Genomic DNA, 19,088 nt, shown 5'->3' with positions numbered 1-19,088 from the left:
ACACATACTCCACATCTAGGTGACTAATATTTATATTTAATATATTTTACAACTATGCAATAATACAATAAAACATATTTTTATTAGTGTTATTTATTATATTAGCATCAAACATTCATGTTCCTTACAACCAAATCCCACTACAATATGTTGCAAAACATTCCCGCAACAACGTGCAGGGTATCATCTAGTTTATCTATCCTTTTACCCGGGAGGGATTGACAACCCCTCTTACATGTTGGGTTGCAAGTATTTGTTCTTTGTGTGCAGGTACCATTTACATAATGTTTTGTGGTTCTCATACTGGTTCGATAACCTTGGTCTCATCACTGAGGGGAATACCTACCGTAGATGTGCTGCATCATCCCCTCCTCATTGGGGAGATACCGACGTAGTTCAACCCGCATCAATATTTCGCATAGATTCCAAGCATAGCATAGCAAATAATTTATTTGATTCGATAGGAGTCTCCCCTTTTGAGACAATCGCTGACGCACAAAATAAGCATGCTCATCTGGTGATTTTTCATCAACTAAACTAGTTGGGTTTTCAGCATGAGCACAAACGGATCGAAGATGATCCAAGTAGAAAACTTTAAGTGGATCCATAAGTCTTTACTTTCTATTTTTGTGTGATGACATGATTATTGCAAGCAAACTAACAAAGATTTTTTTTGTGTTCTGATTTTTTAGGGAAGTGGAGGGAGATGAAAAAGAGAGGCAAGCAAAACGATAAATAAAAAAGCAAATAGAAAGTATAACAAGTAGATGATAGTTTGTATGTAGGACCCTAGCAAGAATTTGATGATGTCGCCCCAACAATGGTGCCAGAAATTCTTCCTCCTACTTGCAAACTATGTTGGGATTTCCTCGAAGAGGAGGGGTGAAACAGTACAATTGAGATAAGTATTTCCCTCAGTGAGAACCAAGCTTATTGAACCAATAGGAGAACCATGCAAATTCCTGTCTTCGGTACCTACACACACAAAAGCAAATACTTGCACCCAATGCGGGCAAGAGGGTTGTCAATCCCCTTGAACTTGTTACTTGCAAGGATTAATCCTGATAGTGATAGATAGATAAAAAGAAAAGTAAAATAAAAAGAGTAAAATGCAGCAAAGTATTTTTGTTTTTTTAGCAATAGATAAACGTAGACCTGGGGGCCATAGTTTTCACTAGAGGCCTCTCTCTCAAACACATAACATACAGTGGGTAAACAAATTACTGTTGGGCAATTGGTAGAAAAGCGCATAGTTATGACATATTCATGGCAATGATCATATATATAGGCATCACATCCGTGAAAAGTAGACCGACTCCTGCCTGCATCTACTACTATTACTCCACCAATCAACCGCTATCCAACATGCATCTATGGTATTAAGTTCATGACAAACAGAGTAACACCTTAAGCAAGACGACATGATGCAGACAAAGTAAACCCAATCCATATGAATAAACCCCGTCGTTTTACCCTTAATGGCAACAACACTATACATGCCTCGCTACCCCTTCTGTCACTGGGTGAGGACACCATAAGATTGAACCCATTACAAAGCACCTCTCCCACTGAAGATAAATCAATCTAGTTGGCCAAACCAAAAGGATAGATTAGAGAGAAATACAAAGCTATAACAATCATGCATAATAAAGTTCAGAAAAGACTCAATTACTTTCAATGAATAATCTGATCATAAACCTACAATTCATCAGATCTCAATAAACACACCGCAAAAGAAGATTACATCGGATAGAACTCCAAGAAGATCGAGGAGAACATTGTATTGAAGATCAAAGAGAGAGAAGAAGCCATCTGACTACTAGTTATGGACCCGTAGGTCCGTAGTGAACTACTCACGCATCATCGGAAGGCAATGATGATGATGTAGAAGCCCTTCGTAATCGATTCCCTCTCTGGTAGAGTACCAGAAAAGGCCTCCAGATGGGACGGCGGAAAAAGTGTTTCGGGTGGATCTCTGTTGGTTTGGGAGTATATGTGAATTTATAGAGGTGGAATTAGGTCAAACGGAGTTGCGTGGGGCCCACAAGCTCAGGGGGCGCGCCCTGTGAGCTCGTCGCTCTCTCGTAGCTCTTCTGGTCTCCTCCCGAACCTTCTAGGGCCCCTTCTGGTCCAGAAAAAATCACCATAAAGTTTCATCGTGTTTGGACTTCGTTTGGTATTGATTTTCTGAAAAGCCAAAAACAAGCAGAAAACAACAACTGGCACTGGACAGTGGGTCAATAGGTTAGTCCGAAAAAGGGATATAAAATAGCATAAAATGCATATAAAGCGTCCAAGATTGATAGTATAATAGCATGAAACAATAAAAAATTATATATATGTTAGAGACGTATCAGCGAGCAACGGGGAAGCTAGGATGCCGCTTTCCTTCTTGAAGGCATCACCGAGGAGATCGATCAGCCTCCTGCCTTTGGAATCCTTCTTCGGGTGAAAACATAGACCCGCCTTGTCGGATCGGCAATGGGGTGGCCTTGGCGACCTTACTTCGCTGGAAACATTGTTTTGAGAGAGGTTGTTGGTGGGCGCACCTGGTTGGCAGTGGTCTGGATGGTCGGGCTTCGGTTGTGGAGCATGTGACGGCGCGGCCGTTCGTAGTTAGCCGTGGAGGGCAGAAGAATCACACTTGACATGCGGGGAGCGTCAGGCAAGCCTTGTTCTTCCTCCTCTCAGGATCGAAGTAGCACATGTGTGCCTCTCTTTAGATATGTATTCTCTCCAATGTTGATGAGGTTGAAGAACACGCTTGTGGCGGACATGCCAATGCGGGTGCTCCTGTGTTGTTGCAGCGAATTCCAATCACCAGGTCGCAGGTGCGATGGATGATGTACTAGCGACCTAGTTTTTTTTGGCATTTTTGCATGTGCTGCAATGTGCTCTGCTCCGTCATGTTCAGTTTTTTTGGCATTTTTGCATGTCTTATGGTGCTAGCGACCTAGTTTAACTAGGTGTAGTTGCCTTGTTCAGGTATTCGCCCGGTTTGCCTCTAATAGACCGACCGAGCAGTTCTTGCCATCGACATACTTCTTAAGGGAATCATAACATCTCTCCTCCTAATAACTTAAAGAAAGAAAGATATGCCACATATGAACAATATTGTGCAAATTGTGGTGCATCCAACAATTTTTTGGATTTATTTAGGTGTGGATGATTGGGAAAAAAATTCATGCCTATGCACTGTAGCCAAGTTTAGCTGGATAATGCAAATCTAGCCAAAATATTAGCCTGCGATTTTTTAATGGGGTAGAGGCCGCTGGTATTCTCGAAAAAAAGAATCAGAGGCAGATTCTACTGGTCTTAGGCCCTGTTTGGTTCATAAGTCGTAGGACTTTTTTTAGTCCCAACTAAAAAGTCGTTAGTCCCTAAAAAGTCCTTGCACGTTTGGTTCCTGGGACTAAACATGGACTTGACCATGTTACAACTAAAAGTCCCAAAAGACTCTTCCTCAGGGTCTTTTTTCATAAGTCTCAAATGCCCACTTTAAGTCTTTATAAGTCCCCCCCTGTTTGGTTTAGATGGGACTAAAAGAGACTTTTTTAAATCCCTACACCAATAAGTGCGTGTAAACAAACACCCTCTTAGGCTAGTCATAGTGGGAGTAACTTAGCAAGTAACATAACACACTTCGAGAATTTTTTGCTTATGTGGCATGTAGTTAATGAGAAGTGGCAACATAATATGTTACTGTAACATAGTGCTTTCCAAAACAAGATGAGTCTACAAGCTAATTAATGAAGTTTTTTATGACACTATAGTATGCTATTTTGCATTATAAAGATAGTAATTTAGACTAGTGTCATATGCATGACGCTAGTATAAGTTACTCCCCGCTGTAACCGGCCTAGCTTATTCATCTTCTGTGCACACAGCATTACTTGGTCGGTCGGTCCCTACTCGTTCATCATTAACCATCGATTTGATTCAGATCTGATTGAACGAACACACAATAGACAGAAGAGCAGATACTTCTTTCGTGGTTGGAAAATACTCTATTGATTCGAATGATGTTTTCTGCTTCCTTTTTCCGTTAATAAAAAAGTTATACTACACAGTACTAGCAGCGTACGGCTGCTGCGCGGTGTTTGGTGCGCACCCAGCGGATCCCTGCCCCGCCCTGCTGCCGCCGCGCTTCTCTCGGAGCGCTGCCTCCCACCTCAGTGACCTCACTCTGCCACACTCGCCTCTCCTGCTTCCTCCTTCCACCAGTCCACATTCACACACGCTCTCCCTCCCTCCCCCACCTCCGTTCCACGGCTTGCGTTCCATTCGCTGGCAGGCTAGCAGATCTCCGATGGGGTGCTTCCAGTCCAAGCCGGCGGGGAAGCCGCTGCCGCCCGACGCCGACGCCGCCCTCCCGCCCGACGACCCCGCAGATCCCGGTAAGCAAGCAAGCAGGCAGGCGGGCGGGCCCGCCGCCATTGCCGCCGCCTCCTAAACCCTAACCCCCCAGCGAATGCGCGTGTCCGGAACGAATCTAATCTGGCCTGCTCCCCTCTTGCTCCACGGAAGAGGCGGCGAACGGGGCGGACGGGGCGGGCGCGGACGGCGACGACAAGGACGGGGCGAAGCGGGCGGTGCCGGTCTTCAGGGAGTTCGGGCTCGCCGAGCTGCGGGCCGCCACCAAGGGCTTCAGCGCCGACCTCATCGTCTCCGAGAGCGGCGAGAAGGCGCCCAACGTCGTCTACCGGGGCCGCCTCGACGGCGGCCGCCTCATCGCCGTCAAGCGCTTCTCCCGCCTCTCCTGGCCCGACCCGCAGCAGTTCCTCGTACGCGCCCCTGCGCCCCAATGCAAATGCCTTGTCTGTTTGTGCGTATCTGCTCCGAGGATCCCGTTCCGGATCTCACGTGTTTGGTTGCTGCAGGCGGAAGCGGCCGGCGTGGGGAAGGTGCGGCACAAGCGCCTCGTCAACCTCATTGGCTGCTGCGCCGAGGGTGACGAGAGGCTGCTCGTCGCGGAGTACATGCCCAACGACACATTGTCCAAGCACCTCTTCCACTGTACGTGTCACTGTCTATTCATATCCATGTCCAGTTAGCTATAGTTGTTGTTGATACGGGTCTGACGTACTACTACTTGATCCGTGGAGGTTGGATCAAAACACGACCCCCCTCTGCATTGATTGAAGAGCTTAATGCACCTCTGCCATTACCACATTTGTCTCTTGCTGTCTCGTGCATAAACAGATGTGGTTAATTTGCCAGGACCATCTGGGCGTGTCTGCATTTTCTCTCTTGCTATATTTCTTTTTGGATTTTACCTCAATCATCATAATCATGACTTAATTTCAAATATGAAGATGCTTACCATACATACCATGTGGTGCTATATTTGTTTTGTTGTTTGACTGGAGTTTGGTCTGCTCTTTGCAGGGGATAAGCAGCCGTTGCCATGGGAAATGCGGTTGAGGGTTGCACATTACATTGCACAAGCTCTCGATCATTGCAATGCAGAGAACAGGAAAATCTATCATGACTTGAATGCCTACAGAGTACTTTTTGATGAGGTACGCATGGCTTTGCCTGTCTGGTTCGATAGGTACTTGACAAGCAAGGATCACCTTACTGATGGAAATCTAGTTTGGCTACTTCTTTGCAGCTGACTTTTGCATCATAGCTGCTGTTACTCCTTACATGAACATGAAAATTTTCTCATGAAACTTTTTATGAAATTTGATTGACCTCTGTAGCTACTGAGCAAATTCTCATTGTCATGAACAACATATGTTTGCCATCAGGAAGGTGATCCTCGCTTGTCAAGTTTTGGACTAATGAAGAACAGCCGCGACGGAAAAAGTTATAGCACTAACCTGGCTTACACTCCGCCAGAGTTCCTACGAACGGGTACGCATGACCACATGATCCCTCCACATTCATAATTAGCTAATACCATTGGTGTTATCCATTACAATTTACAAGTGAACATGTGGACTTATTTTAAGCTCATTAGATATAAGATTAGCACTCTTATTCTGTCCACAGAGATAATTTGTGAACCTGTATTGAATTTATCTTTTAAAAACACTTCTGTGTTCCCTCAGTATCAGATGATAGGTATGTTGTGGGTCGTTGTGATAAACTGATCGCATTTTCTCTTTTTACTCCTGAACTGCTCAGCACGTGTTCTTTGGACTGCACTGAATAATTTGTGCTTGACTCCTTAATGGCAGGCAGAGTCATCGCTGAGAGTGTGATATATAGCTACGGAACAGTTCTGTTGGATCTTTTGAGTGGGAAACACATTCCTCCTAGTCATGTATGCTTCATTTCAATCTTCGCTTTTCTTGTTATCAGTTCCTTGCATCGTGGATAGTACCATACTGTTATTTAATTATCACGCTGGAAGCTGAAATGAGCTTTGAACCATTAGCTTGAATCTGCTAAGGACTAGATTTCTTGATGGATAATAAGCAGGGCACATAACCATCTCGTCTGGAATGTCTTAGGGTGTGTTTGGTTTGAGCCGAAGCCAACCCTACCAAAATTTTGCTTAGGGTTTTGGTTGTCCATGTTTTTTTTGGCCAATGTTTGCCAGAAAAGTGAACAGGAGTTGTTTAGAGGGCACAGATATACCAAAATATTGGTAACCATCCAAACAAGAGCCAAAATTTTGGCTAAGACTAAAAGATGGTATGGTTGGTTTTGTTCACCATCCAAACATACCCTTATACTTGAAGCCAAGTGCAGCTCAAAGAACATAACAGCATTATGCTAGGTTGTTGTATTGCCATCTATCACTGTTGCCATGCCAGTGAATTTCTCACGTCATTTGTTTTGAATTACAGGCACTTGATTTGATAAGGGGAAAGAACATACTGCTATTGATGGATTCCTCCTTAGAAGGGCAATATGCTAATGAAGATGCTTCAAAATTAGTTGATCTTGCATCAAAATGCTTGCAGTTTGAAGCTAGGGACAGACCCAATATAAAGTATTTATTGTCCTCTGTTGGGCCTCTTCAGAAGCAAAAGGAGGTAAGCAGCTTCAACCATCTTTTGGATTATTAAAGTTCTGTGTTGCCTACAGTAACACAATTCACTTATTTTATCAATCATAATTTAGGTGGCATCGCATGTGTTGATGGGCATTACAAAAACCGCGTCGGTCTTACCAACTATTCTTTCTCCACTTGGAAAGGCATGTGCCGGAATGGACCTTACAGCAGTACATGATATATTGCTCAAAACAGGTTACAAAGACGATGAAGGTGCAGAAAATGAGGTAACATACAATTCATGTATCATTCCTCATTTATGATACACCTGCTGTTAGGTCATCATTTATGTGGTGAACTTTCCTTTTGTCATGATTTGTGTCAACTTGGCATTTTTCTAGTCCTCTCTCAAATTAACTGCTAACTTGTTCTTGAAGGTCCTATACTTGATTTGTTTTGGCATATGGCTTCCTGCACCTTTCCTATGCTAGTTTACAATTACATATGATTAGCTATGTTGGCATTGCATGATTAAATTGAAAAAAAATGCTTTGATGAAATTAGCATATACAGTGGGGATCATGCATCTAAGATATCTTCTCTTCTGTATCGAGAGAAGCTGACTTTCATCAATAACTGATAATTCTTTCTTGTCTGTAGTTAAAAAGGCAATCATTTTCAACTGGATAACCGAGTATTTTGTCAGGCTTAAACTTAGGATGCTGTTGTGCACATTTGCTTATTAAACTCCTTTTTGGCTATTTTTCTTGTGCACAGAATATGTCATATGCTTTTTTTCCCCTCTCTTTTCTTATTCCCATTTGCTCAAGTATTTAGAAATTATGAAATCTCATTCATTTGCTCTGTTAAGATAAGCTAGTTTTATTTGGTGCATGTTTATGCTGCTGTAAAAACTGAAGTTGTCCTTTCAAGAATGGACTCAGCAAGTGCAAGAGATGCTGAACACAAAGAAGTTTGGTGATATTGCATTTCGAGATAAGGATTTCAAGACTGCAATTGACTACTATTCAAAGGTAACATCACTTAAATTCTCTGTTCTTATGTTTAACTAGGATATCCAAGTTCATGAATTTTGCAATGTCAATATGCTGCTGCTTCATGATTGTTTGTGCCAAATAGCTACTAATTGAATATATTTTCCATAAGCAGTTTGGCCCTCAATATGTTACCTCAAGTGCTGCCAGTAAAGCAGTCACTAAGGAATTCTACTTTCTAACTGATGCACAATGTTACCAAAGCTTTCAATTTTTTTTTTGGTCTTCATTTTTTATTTTGTTTGTGATCTTCATTTTTTTGTCCTGTAACATGACAAGCTAATTTGCATGTTGCAGCTAGTTGGAATGATGTCAGTACCTTCAGCTACAGTTTTCGCCAGGCGGAGTTTTTCCTACCTGATGAACGGTCAGTCGGAGCTTGCGCTACGTGACGCAATGCAGGCCCAGGTCTGCATGCCCGAATGGCCTACTGCATTCTACCTCCAAGCCCTAGCTCTCTCAAAGCTTGGAATGGAAACCGATGCACAGGACATGCTCAACGACGGAGCCACCTTTGAGGCCAAGAAGCAAAACAGCTGGCGTGGTTAGGGACGAAGCCACGGCTTCCTCCAAACTGTTGTTGCCTTTCAACAGAAAAGGGTACAATGATGAGTGTTCACTGGGACGTCTGATGAACTGCTAGGAGTGGGATTGAAATGCACTGTTTTATCGTGCGAATTCGCGGTCCCTGCCCCCAAATGTCGATTAACGACGCTGTCGTGACCTGGAAGATCTAAATGGGCAGAAGGCTTATGAGTTGCACCACATGGTGGCAAGATTTCGCTGATCATTGCGTGGCGGTGCTCCTGTGGGAGAGAAGATTGTAATTAAGGTGACGATCTCTTAACGGTTTCTCCTTTTCTTTGTTTATGCTGGATGGCTGGACGATTGTGTGGGAACAGAGGGGGTTTGTTCCTTGTGATTAGCTGGAGAGAAAATAAACCAGAGCCATCTGAATTCCGTTTGATTCGACCATGTTTCCTCGTCTGCTGCTTCTCTATTGAATGAATTGGTGGTGATTTGCATCAAAATAATGTTAGATCATTTTTAGCCCTGCGTCCTGTTTTCTGGACAGACAGTGCCTTGCTTGTCTTTGATTGTTTTGGCCACGTCAGATGATATTCTGTCAGCGTGTCCTCTGGCATCTGAACCACGATGTATGAACTTGCATTAACCAATGTTTTGTTAGTTGAAGAAAGAACTTAGAGCAACTCCAGCAGATGCCGCAAACCTCGCCGGCCTGCATAAATCTGGCAGTTTTAGCCTTTTTTTTGCATTTTGGGCCTGAGCAGAAACGCTATATCTAGCCTGGCCTGTAATTTTTTTACCGGTAATGCTACACCTACGAACAGGTTAACGTAATGGTTACGTAATTAGCCAAATGGCATAGTATGATTGGGGTTAGGGAAAAGGGGGGGCCCACCCCACTTAAAATCAGGAAGAGGGAGTTATGTTGAGGGGAAAGTTATGTAACTCCTTCGTAAGTCTTCGTAGGTGTAGGATTATTTTTTTTTACAAGAGGCCTGCATATTGCCCCTCTGCAGCTATATCTACGGGGTCGGGGGCGTTTTAGGGTTTGCTTGCTCCATATCCTCGATCGCAATCCTCCCCCCTTTGTCGTCTCCTTTGGTCTCTTCGGCGAGAGATTCCACATGATCCCATCCATTTCTTGCTAATCCATATAACTGGAGGGGCACGCGGGTGTGGGGGCCGAGGCGGATTGCCGCTGCGCAAGCGCTCTCGGCACGATGCGGAGGCCGGCAGCTCTAGCCGGCCTGCCATCGAGCCATCAGCCATGGTGATTGAAGCAGGCGCTAGAACGCGGAGGACTCTCCCGCAACGATGGCCAGAGCACGTGGGCTCGCTTCTTCGAGCTCAGTGATGCTCTTTGGCAACACACCAAGAGGTGCCGTGAGGCGGAGGAGGAGCTCCTCGTCGTGCTGAAGAGCCGGAGAAGATGCGTCGCCGAACAGCTCACGGCGGCGAAGGAAGAGCACACGTTTGCTAATGCGTGCCGGAGGTCGCCGAGGCCTTATACCTAGGCGTCGAGTCATGAGCTGGCAATCCCTAGCTCTAATAAATTAGTTTGCTATGTTTTTATGCTATGGAATGTAGATGAACTTCGGTGGTGAGCTTTGTAGCGCGAAAATCGTTTTAAATTTCCAGTATCATTTAGCATATCTGTTCTGCTGTGCCATGCGTGATACCGTAAATTTGTTTCAGAGCACACCTTAAAGGACATTTGCGGTACATGAAGTTGCTCTTAGGTAGGTCTTGTTGTCATCTCTGAAACTCTAAAAAACTGTGTGGCATGGAAGTTTTTTGCTTGGTAAACATACCTTTGATAGTTCTGCACCCCGTGACTCAATCAAAACCTAAGTTGGACGCCGTCACCGTCTCCTCCTCCAAAAAAGCTAGGGTTTGTGCCTCTGGCCGTCGCCGCCGCTGGTCCGCCTCGTCTCCGGTGGTTCTAAGGCCATGGGGCGTGGTGGATACTGGCAAGGCCGGCGGGAGGACTTCATTGTTAGTCGTTTCTTTGAGTTTTGTTAAGGTCTGTGCCCTACTTAAGAAAGCGGGATTGCGGCGGCTCCCTGAAGATGGAATAAAGGTCTCCCCGCTTAAACCATGTTCCGGTAATGCGTCTAGCATCGTTGGTGGGTGTGTGGAGGTGTGTCTTCAGCGGATCTATCCACGGTGAATTTGCTCGGATCTGGTTGTTGTTCGTCTATGTTCCTGTGTCTTAAGGTTGGATCCTTTTAATCTACGTTATTCTTCATCAGCGACGGTTGCTATTCTAGTGCGCTGGTCCTATGAGGCCTTAGCATGACGACTTTTCGACTGCCTACTACAACAAGTTGTGTCCGACTCCAGCGAGGGAGGGGCGATGACAGTGGCGCGCATTCGACTCGCTTCAATGCTTGCAGTCGTCGCTAGGTGGTCCATGGATCTGGATATAATTTTTGCTATTTTTGATGTTCGTTGTACAACCATGATGATTGAAGATAAATAGATCAGAAGTTTTTTTTTAAGAAACATATCTTCAAATTCTTTTAACTTATAATAAAGAAAAGCTATACTTTGTGAAAAATGCTCAACTCTAGTCTAGGGGGGAAAGGTTGAAAGGTACCCCATGGGAAAAATCTGTAGTTTGTCCTCACTTGGCACTTGCATAGAAAAAGAACAAAAAAATGGTCAGAAGAAATAAAGTGAATGCGATATGTGGGTCCGGTGAATACTGCGTAGTGCGTACAGCCAAAAGAGGGGCTGAAGTTCGTACTAGTGTTCTTTTTCTCAAAAAAGGTGATTTTATTATCTTAAAATGTAACATTTAACGGATACAAAACATTAAAAGTATCATGTGGTCACTGCATAATTAGGATGCACACAGTCAAACATTAGTAGTCTGACAAACAGAAAAATAAAATACCAACAATTCAGCAACAGTAGAGTCCATAGACCGATACTATGCCTATGTCGAAATAGATGGTGGATCGATCCGAAGATTATGCTACCATTCATGTTGGGTACAAACCTCTGTAACCACCTACTTCAATAGCGTACACACCGCCTTAAATAGCGGTTGGTACTTCGCTCGTTGTAGCGTACACCATGCATGAAATGAATGCGTACAACAAAAAATAACCTACAAAAAAGAAGCATTTTTGACATTAAAAACAATATCATTTCTCGTAGAAGTTTCGTAGTGTAACAGTGGAAAGTCCCGTGATAAGTTAAAAGTGGTTAGAAAGAGGACGAGACACTCGACCGTTCTGGATCTTTTCCCTACTTCATCCCTGAACTTGACTATATAGGCTGATTTGTTCTTCTTGAAAACCACAGCAATAGAAAGTCATTAGATATTGAACACTACAGAATTGTGTTTGTCTGTAAAAAGTTACAGAACTATATAGTACTCCCTTTTTAAAAAATAATCCTTCGTCCAGAAATATTTGTAACATCCATTTTTTCGACAAGTATTTTCGGACAGAAAGAATATAAGACCTTATATTTCTTTATAGAGGGAGTAGTTTCTATTTTTTTTAAAAAATTGCATGGTTATTTGATTGTGCATGAAAAAAAACAATTCTTCACTTAGGTTGGAGTGTAAAAATTTTTCTATGAAATCTAGCACAAACTAATTGTGAGGAAAAATTCCTATGAATTCTGATATGTGAATCAAACAACCCATGTAGAAAAAAGAATTCCTAGTAAGAGTTAGAGTCCTTCAAAATTTGTTTGAAAATCTTTTGAACCAAACAAGCCTGACAATCATTATGCTCTAGAGTATGAAAGGACAGATTCATGGGACAAGCCTACCGCCGAGGCACCCAATGCATAGAGGCTGAATGAATAAGACCAGGAAAGAACTGTCATGGAATAGCATGACAACAAAAATTTTCACTTCTTTTTCAGATTTCAAAAGGCCCAGAATAAAGGCTAGCATTCGGGAAAGAGCGCTACGCGATTAAAATCTGTGAGCAAAATGGAGCGCGCCGTCCTCTAGCCTCTTTTCTCTTTAAGATGGGGTGATTCTTGGAATGACGGTGGCCACATTTCCTCGTCCAGCACAGGGCATATGTGCTTCCTGTCAATCATTCCTGGCTCTTTTCTTTTCTTCCCCCTTCGGTTGCACTTTAGTCAGACTTCATGCCATGCTAAGTCACCGCCACGCCATCAGATGCACACCACTCTGGTCCAAGCCGTTTCTGTTTTGCCTTCTACAGGAGACTGATATTCGCATCCTCCCTGTCAGGAGTCAGGATTCCTTTGCAGTTATTGTAACAATTTTGTGCAGAAATTCCATGCATATATACAGTACCATGGATGTGTTTGCCGGACCTGATTACAGCGCCATCCAAAACCGTCACCTGCGTTTGGTTTGGTTGATTGAGTCGGGCTGGAATCAGAAGCTGTGTAATCCAATTACAGTGCTATACAGAATCGATCACACCCGCTCCTGGTTGTTAGGGCATGTGCAGTGATTGATAAGAAAGTCGTATCAATTTTCGACGATAATTTAGAGATGATAAATTTTTCACGATAGTTCTGCTTCTAATATATTTTCCACGATAGTTCTGCTTCTAAATATAAAACGTTTTTATCTTAGTAAAGAGATAGTATCTCTTAATCTTTATCTCTAGTAATCAAATACTATGATTAAATGTATGGTGAGAGGTATTGTTGCTAAGAGATCATCTCTTAATCTTTATTTCTATTTTCACCAAAGAAAAAGAGAATGCAAAGTTTTTTTCTTTCAAGTTTCTCTTTCATCCACCTCATCATTTTCCCATGTAGTCCTTCTCCTTTTTTTGTTTAACATGCATGTAGTCCTTCTCTCTGTTCCTGTTGCGTGAGTCAACTAGACAAAACTAGCAAAAGCCCCGTTACACCCACAATGTAGTGTAACCTCATTACGTTACCATTTGCTTTCAACGTAACCCTAACCAAACATGTACTCCTTCCGTTCCGAATTACTAGTTCGGAACGGAGGGAGTACATAGGAATCATAGGGTCATGAATTGTTAGAATAGATGATGATGATGATGATGTATCCTCCATTTCTAAAGAAGGTTATATATTGTATAATAGCAATGGGGAATTTTACATCGCCCGAAATGGGAGCACAACATATTGCTGCGTAAATTGCAGCAGCAGCAGCAGCTAGTACAGAGACTGAATCACAGTAAAGGAAGAGATGGAAGTGTCGTGCCACAGCGAGAGAAGACAGTGCTAAAATAGGCCGTCACTCCGAGTACAACTGTACAAGACACACACACACGCGCGCGCGTAGCAATACTACGTACTCTTACATATCATACGGTATACGACCCCGTACACTGGCTGAAAATATACCGCCGTTGCCGAGAGCAATTAGGTTTCTGGAATTATTTCCTCTGTTGCCGAAATTACTACGATCTTTTCTTGGGTGTGAAACGAGAGCTTCAGTAGACCACCATGTTGTTCTCGTCCAAGGACGAGAAAAACGCCGCCAGGTCGTCGCTCGCCTCCCTGCACAGCATCGGGGCGGCGGCGTTCGGTGCCGCCGGGTTCCACAGCTCCATCGCGCCTGCAGAAGGACATGCATATGCATTGAGAACTCGCGCGAAATGGCGACGGGGGATTCAAGAATTGATCGAGCTCGTGAGGCAGAGCATCAGTGCGCGTACCGGCGGTGGTGGAGAAGGTGCTGTTGGCGCAGGGCGGCAAGGTGTCCCATCTGAGCTCGTGGTCCGAGACCACGCCCATGTCGCCGAAGAAGGGCATGTGCGACTGCGTCGTCTCGCCTGCGCCGGCGAGGTCGCCGTCGATGAAGAATGTGGCGGCGGCGTCCTGCTGCGGGAACCCCAGAGGCGTGCCCATGCCGGACACCACCTCCCCTCCTCCTCCGTACAGGGGAGAGGGGGAGCTGTGGAGCTGGAAGGCGTTGCCGACGATGTCGAGGCGCGGCGGGCTGGGCGTGAGGGAGCCCAGCTGCTGGTCCGTGGTGACCAGCGACGAGCTGCTCCCGACCTTGCTCATCTGCCGGTGGCCCGGCCTCGCCTTGGCGGCCGCGTCGCCGTGGAGGAGGCCGGCCTCGGTGCGCTTGATGACGCGGCAGAGCGCGTAGGCGCCGATGAAGTTGGAGGCGCCGTGGAGGAGGTCCTGGCAGAGGCGGTACTCGTGCATCACCCAGTCGGTGCGCTCGCCGCCGGGGGCCCGGCCCTTGTAGAACACCAGCGTCTTCCTGACGCCGCACACGGCGCCGCCGTCGCACGACACCTTGCGGTCCTTGCCGGTGGCCTTCCAGTAGCCCGTGGTGGTGGCCCGGTTGGTGCGCGACCCGTTGGGGTACTTGCGGTCCCGCGGCACGAAGAAGAACCACTCCAGGTCCCTCTTGGGCAGGAACGACTTCTCTGAAGAATCATCAAACGCACACACCTCTGAATCTCAGCATTCTCATTCACATTGGCCACTGTACAAACTAGCTATGTACAGTTGAGTGCAGAGAAGGTTATGCCAGAGTTAACTGTGTGCTGATTACTGTGATTGGCTGCTGAGAATATTCCAAAATTGAGAGGGGTGGCTGTGGTGATTTGGAGAACAAGTTTCTTTGGGAAAAAGGCGGGAAAATGACTCATCTGCAACCGGCCTAAGTTATGGAGAATATATGAGGCGAGATGCCTCTTTCACAAAGTCCCTTTTCATGTATGCTGGCTAGCTAGCAAGCAATTTGGAGGGCAGATTCTTTTTCTAAAAGAATTATGCTATTCGAGGATGATGGCAAATTATTACTTGTCAAATAAATTGTCTATTCAGGGGAGAAGAAAGGTGAACACCATGCGGTTTGACATAGGTAAAATTCAACTCTCTCGAACACTTTTTTTGTCGGTCGAAGCATGAATGAATGTGTGGCATGTTGAAATACAGAATGAATCGGATGGAAGATGCATGTGTATGTACGTACCTGGCAACTCCCATGGCTCGCACTTGTAGAGGTCGATGACGGGGATGACCTCGAGCTCGATCTTGAGGTTGTCGACCCTCCGCTTGAGGTAGTAGCTGACGAGCTCGTCGTCGGTGGGGCGGAACCTGAAGCCGGGCGGCAGGGTCATGGTGCCCATGCTCGTTGCTTGCTTGCTTGTGTGAAACTTGCAGCCAATTCAAATATCTTGGGCAGTTCGATCCAACAGTAACCCAGCCCAACCCAACTCAGGAGGAGCAGATGATGCTACTTAAGCTTGCGCTGTGACTAGCTAATAACTGTGTGTATGTATGTGTATATGTAGCGTCAACTGCCGATCACAAATACTCGAGGCAGGACTAGAGATCTAGAATCCAGGAGGCGGAATGGAGTCAGGTGGAGAGGAGGCCGTATCTGTTGAAGATTTGGAAGATCCAGAAGTAGAAGCTCTTGTTGGCGATGAATACGGTGTAGCAGCCTCCAGGATTCACGCTCATTATCCTCCGGTCACGAGCTCCAGAGCAGAGGCGTCGGCGGCGGGCGGGAGGAAGGCGAAGACGGCTGGAGAGGACTGAGGAGGAGGGAGAGGAGGTTGGGGAGGGATGAAGTGACGGGCATGGTGCCGTTTATATAGAGGACGAGGAGGAGAAGCCAACGGGAAAAGGGTGGAGAGGCGGTGAGAAGGTGGTCGGGCGCACGCCATTCCAAAACCCCCGCCGGCGCTTGTCGCGCGCCCAAGCCGCCGCCAAACCGTCTCGCAATCCGCACTTCTTTTCCCGTTTCGTTTTCTTTCGCGGCTTGCTTGGGCAATTCACCACTAACCAAACGTGCCTGGCCGTTCCGTTCCGTGTGCAGGGCGTATCGTGGCGACGCGATGATCAGGATGCGTTATTCATTTCTTTCTGAACCCTGAGGCGCAGCAGCGGCGGCGGCGGGCGGAGGTTCGAAAGTGCAGTTTTGTTTTCATATGGGCTTTGGTTTTGAATATGGGTTCATTCCGCTGTCACCAAGATCCGTGCTTAGCCCCCTTGGCTTAAGTTGATTAATTAAGTTTATCATCCTCGGCCGCGTACCGGTTTTCGGAATTCAGGTAGGCTCCCAGGACTTACCGCCACTCTGTTTTCCAGCTCATGTGTTCATACTCGTGTCGTCGTCGTGAGCGTGTCTGTTTTACACGAATCCCATCTCCGCAGGAACATTACACGAGCTTCTTCTACTTCCGGTCCTAGAGTTAATTAGTGGTGATGCAGGATTCTCTTGCCCAGTGACATGCGACATATACTAGAGTTAATTAGTGACCTCGATTGACCTTCACACACATGAGTGGATTCTGAATTGACGTGCGTTATGCACGACCGATTCCCTCGTTTCAGTAGTACTCTACTACTGTAGTAGTAGTAGTGCAGGGGCGAGGCGTTGTGTTGACGCATCGATGCAAGTCGCCTGCAAAAACGGTCTTTTGTTTGTTTGTTGTACTGCACTGGATCATCCGAAAGTTCACCGAAGGTGCCGGCTGAGTTTTGCGCGCAAATCGCATCAGGACAACACGAGGTGCATAATCAGCGAGAATTGATTCAGTGTCTGAATTAAAAAGTGGCGGAACACGTCACGGTCTCTCTTTGGGACCTGCTCTTTGGTTTGCAGCGCACTGTAAAGCGCCATACATGACATGACAAGCGGCTGCTCCTATCAGAATGAATGAAAGTGAATGTGAATCCTAGTCAGAATGATTCTGGAACCAGCAGCCAGCTAAACACACAGTTTGGCTTTAGGTGTATCGATTGCTCGTATGTATGTGTAAAATTAGCACACATGTTGCAGTTGGAGCCAGCCTTTTCAGACGGCTTTGGGGGCCAGTCATTTTTCCCAGATGACCTGAATGTTGAAACTTAACCTAGTTCTTCCGACAGACCTACTACCCGTGCACTGAACATGTACAAAATCAGTAACGCGGGAACGGGCCTACAGGGCATTTTGGCATCTTGACTAGCTGTATATACATACATGGATATCTCCACGTGCATCGACCGATCGACACGTTCCTCGACATGTTTGAACACATAGGTTTTCGACGTGGCACCGTTACCGCGAGCTCACTAGCATCAAGGTCTGAGCAACTCCAGATTAAGCAAGGCCCTAAACATGGATTTTGAAACAATTTTAATTGATAAAGCGACTGTCCTTGGCTTATTTTTAGAGAAAAAAAAAGGAAGACCATGATGTTGCTATATAGGGAAGAGGCCCTGGCTCTGTAGTGACATCAAGCTAAGGTTTTTTGAACTGTGACATCAAGCTAAGTCAAGTGCTGCACTTGCTTTGGCTTTGCAACCCTTTTTTTCGTAGCTGAGCTGCACTTTTTTCGGTCTTGTCTCTCTATGAAAACCACTGGCCACTGGGAGACAAATATATGTAGTACTTCTCAGCCACAGGATCTACCAGAGAAGTTGAGTGCTTCGGTCAATATAGCCTAGGGGTCACCATCTTATCACTACTTTGAGGCAGGCAGGGGTTGGTGCTCAACTACTTGCTTACCACCAGTCCCTTGACCAAAGTGCCAGTGCTTAACTTCACTTGGAGGTTCAAAGATTATGAAGGTAGTAACAAATTGCTTCATGGTGAGCACTGAGTACTCCATGACGGCAACAGGTTGTTTAAGCACACTAAACGACAAGCCCTCAGCACTCGAAGCAACAATTTTCTTGGTAGGGAACTAGGGATCCAAGTGACCATGGCGCACTTTGGAACCGTGCTGGAGAGCTGCATGTATTTCATCAGAAAGAAGAGTACAACGCCAAAGATGACAAGACCAAAAGCAAAAAGTAACCCGAATCTTTGGCGTGTTTCTTTGTGTGTGTGTCGCTTGTATTAATGTTCAAGCAAAAATACTAACGCGGGTCGTTGCGGGTCAGCGTGGCTCGGCCCAACCCGCTTGCATCCCTAATCTTCATTCGACATTGTGTGCATGATTTTTTTCAGGAAAAGGAGGATGACCCCGGCCTCTTCATCAGAACGATGCAATGCAACCATATTATTAAATGATAAATCTGAAAGGTCCACGAAGAAGTACAAGTTCACCCGAAGTTCCAAAACAAAGGAAGAAAAAAAATCTGCCACAACCGGTGAAAATAGGACTAGATGACTAAACACCTAGCCTATTACTGAACCGCAATCCAAACCGGTTGTAAATATCCCAAACCACCATCTCCCACCGGGTACACCCAATATCCAAAGGCTCCCTGTTTTTCTCAGGAGTGAATAACGACCACGTACGGATTCATGTTGTGGTCAGGTAAATAACATTGTGTACATGGTGTGTAGCCAGCAGAGAAAATTTGACTAAGAACCTGTGTTAAAGTAAAGCTAACTTCAAATGCTCCCAACTACAACGTCTCCACAAACCAAAGGCACAACAACCCCCATAACGAAACAAGTGCTACCTTTGTACTAGCACTTTGCACTGCACGCACGCACGCATGATTAGCTTGGGATCATTAGCTTAATATCTCGGACCGGAGCACTGTCAAGACCGGATGACAGCAGCCAAAACCATCTCCAGGTATGAACGCCCTTAGGGGCCCATCCGAAGACCAGAGTTGCTTTAGTGAAGCATACGTAGCCGTAGGGCCTGCCTAGTTCTGAACTG

General features: G+C 45.5%; 2 protein-coding genes across 2 annotated transcripts; one reads left to right on the top strand and one right to left on the bottom strand.

Moving 5' to 3' along the window:
• Nucleotides 1-4,109: 4,109 nt before the first annotated feature.
• Nucleotides 4,110-9,054, top strand: LOC125510865 (serine/threonine-protein kinase BSK2). The gene is made up of 10 exons (XM_048676140.1): nucleotides 4,110-4,397; nucleotides 4,528-4,784; nucleotides 4,881-5,016; nucleotides 5,389-5,522; nucleotides 5,754-5,859; nucleotides 6,186-6,271; nucleotides 6,801-6,989; nucleotides 7,078-7,236; nucleotides 7,870-7,983; nucleotides 8,302-9,054. The coding sequence occupies exons 1-10, from the start codon at nucleotides 4,310-4,312 to the stop codon at nucleotides 8,551-8,553; spliced, it is 1,521 nt and encodes a 506-aa protein (XP_048532097.1). The 5' UTR covers nucleotides 4,110-4,309; the 3' UTR covers nucleotides 8,554-9,054.
• A 4,528-nt stretch (nucleotides 9,055-13,582) lies between these two features.
• Nucleotides 13,583-16,064, bottom strand: LOC125510873 (NAC domain-containing protein 86-like). Its single transcript, XM_048676150.1, has 3 exons — nucleotides 15,449-16,064; nucleotides 14,172-14,897; nucleotides 13,583-14,071 (listed from the first exon to the last, which is right to left on the bottom strand). Exons 1-3 carry the CDS (start codon nucleotides 15,603-15,605, stop codon nucleotides 13,947-13,949), a joined length of 1,008 nt encoding a protein of 335 aa, XP_048532107.1. The 5' UTR covers nucleotides 15,606-16,064; the 3' UTR covers nucleotides 13,583-13,946.
• Between the last annotated feature and the right edge of the window lie 3,024 nt (nucleotides 16,065-19,088).

Source organism: Triticum urartu, chromosome 1 (assembly GCF_003073215.2).
Source record: "Triticum urartu cultivar G1812 chromosome 1, Tu2.1, whole genome shotgun sequence".
Taxonomy (NCBI): Eukaryota; Viridiplantae; Streptophyta; class Magnoliopsida; order Poales; family Poaceae; genus Triticum; species Triticum urartu.
Note: the sequence above shows the minus strand (reverse complement) of the source record. Positions and strands in the feature narration are given on the sequence as shown.

Excerpts from the sequence above, each read along its gene's own strand:
- LOC125510865 (XM_048676140.1), top strand. The coding sequence starts at position 4,310 with ATGGGGTGCTTCCAGTCCAAGCCGGCGGGGAAGCCGCTGCCGCCCGAC. Across the intron at positions 5,017-5,388 it reads GTCCAAGCACCTCTTCCACT|GGGATAAGCAGCCGTTGCCA; the intron begins GTACGTGTCACT and ends TGCTCTTTGCAG. Across the intron at positions 6,990-7,077 it reads CTCTTCAGAAGCAAAAGGAG|GTGGCATCGCATGTGTTGAT; the intron begins GTAAGCAGCTTC and ends ATCATAATTTAG.
- LOC125510873 (XM_048676150.1), bottom strand. The coding sequence starts at position 15,605 with ATGGGCACCATGACCCTGCCGCCCGGCTTCAGGTTCCGCCCCACCGAC. Across the intron at positions 14,898-15,448 it reads CGAGCCATGGGAGTTGCCAG|AGAAGTCGTTCCTGCCCAAG; the intron begins GTACGTACATAC and ends ATGATTCTTCAG. Across the intron at positions 14,072-14,171 it reads CACCTTCTCCACCACCGCCG|GCGCGATGGAGCTGTGGAAC; the intron begins GTACGCGCACTG and ends GTCCTTCTGCAG.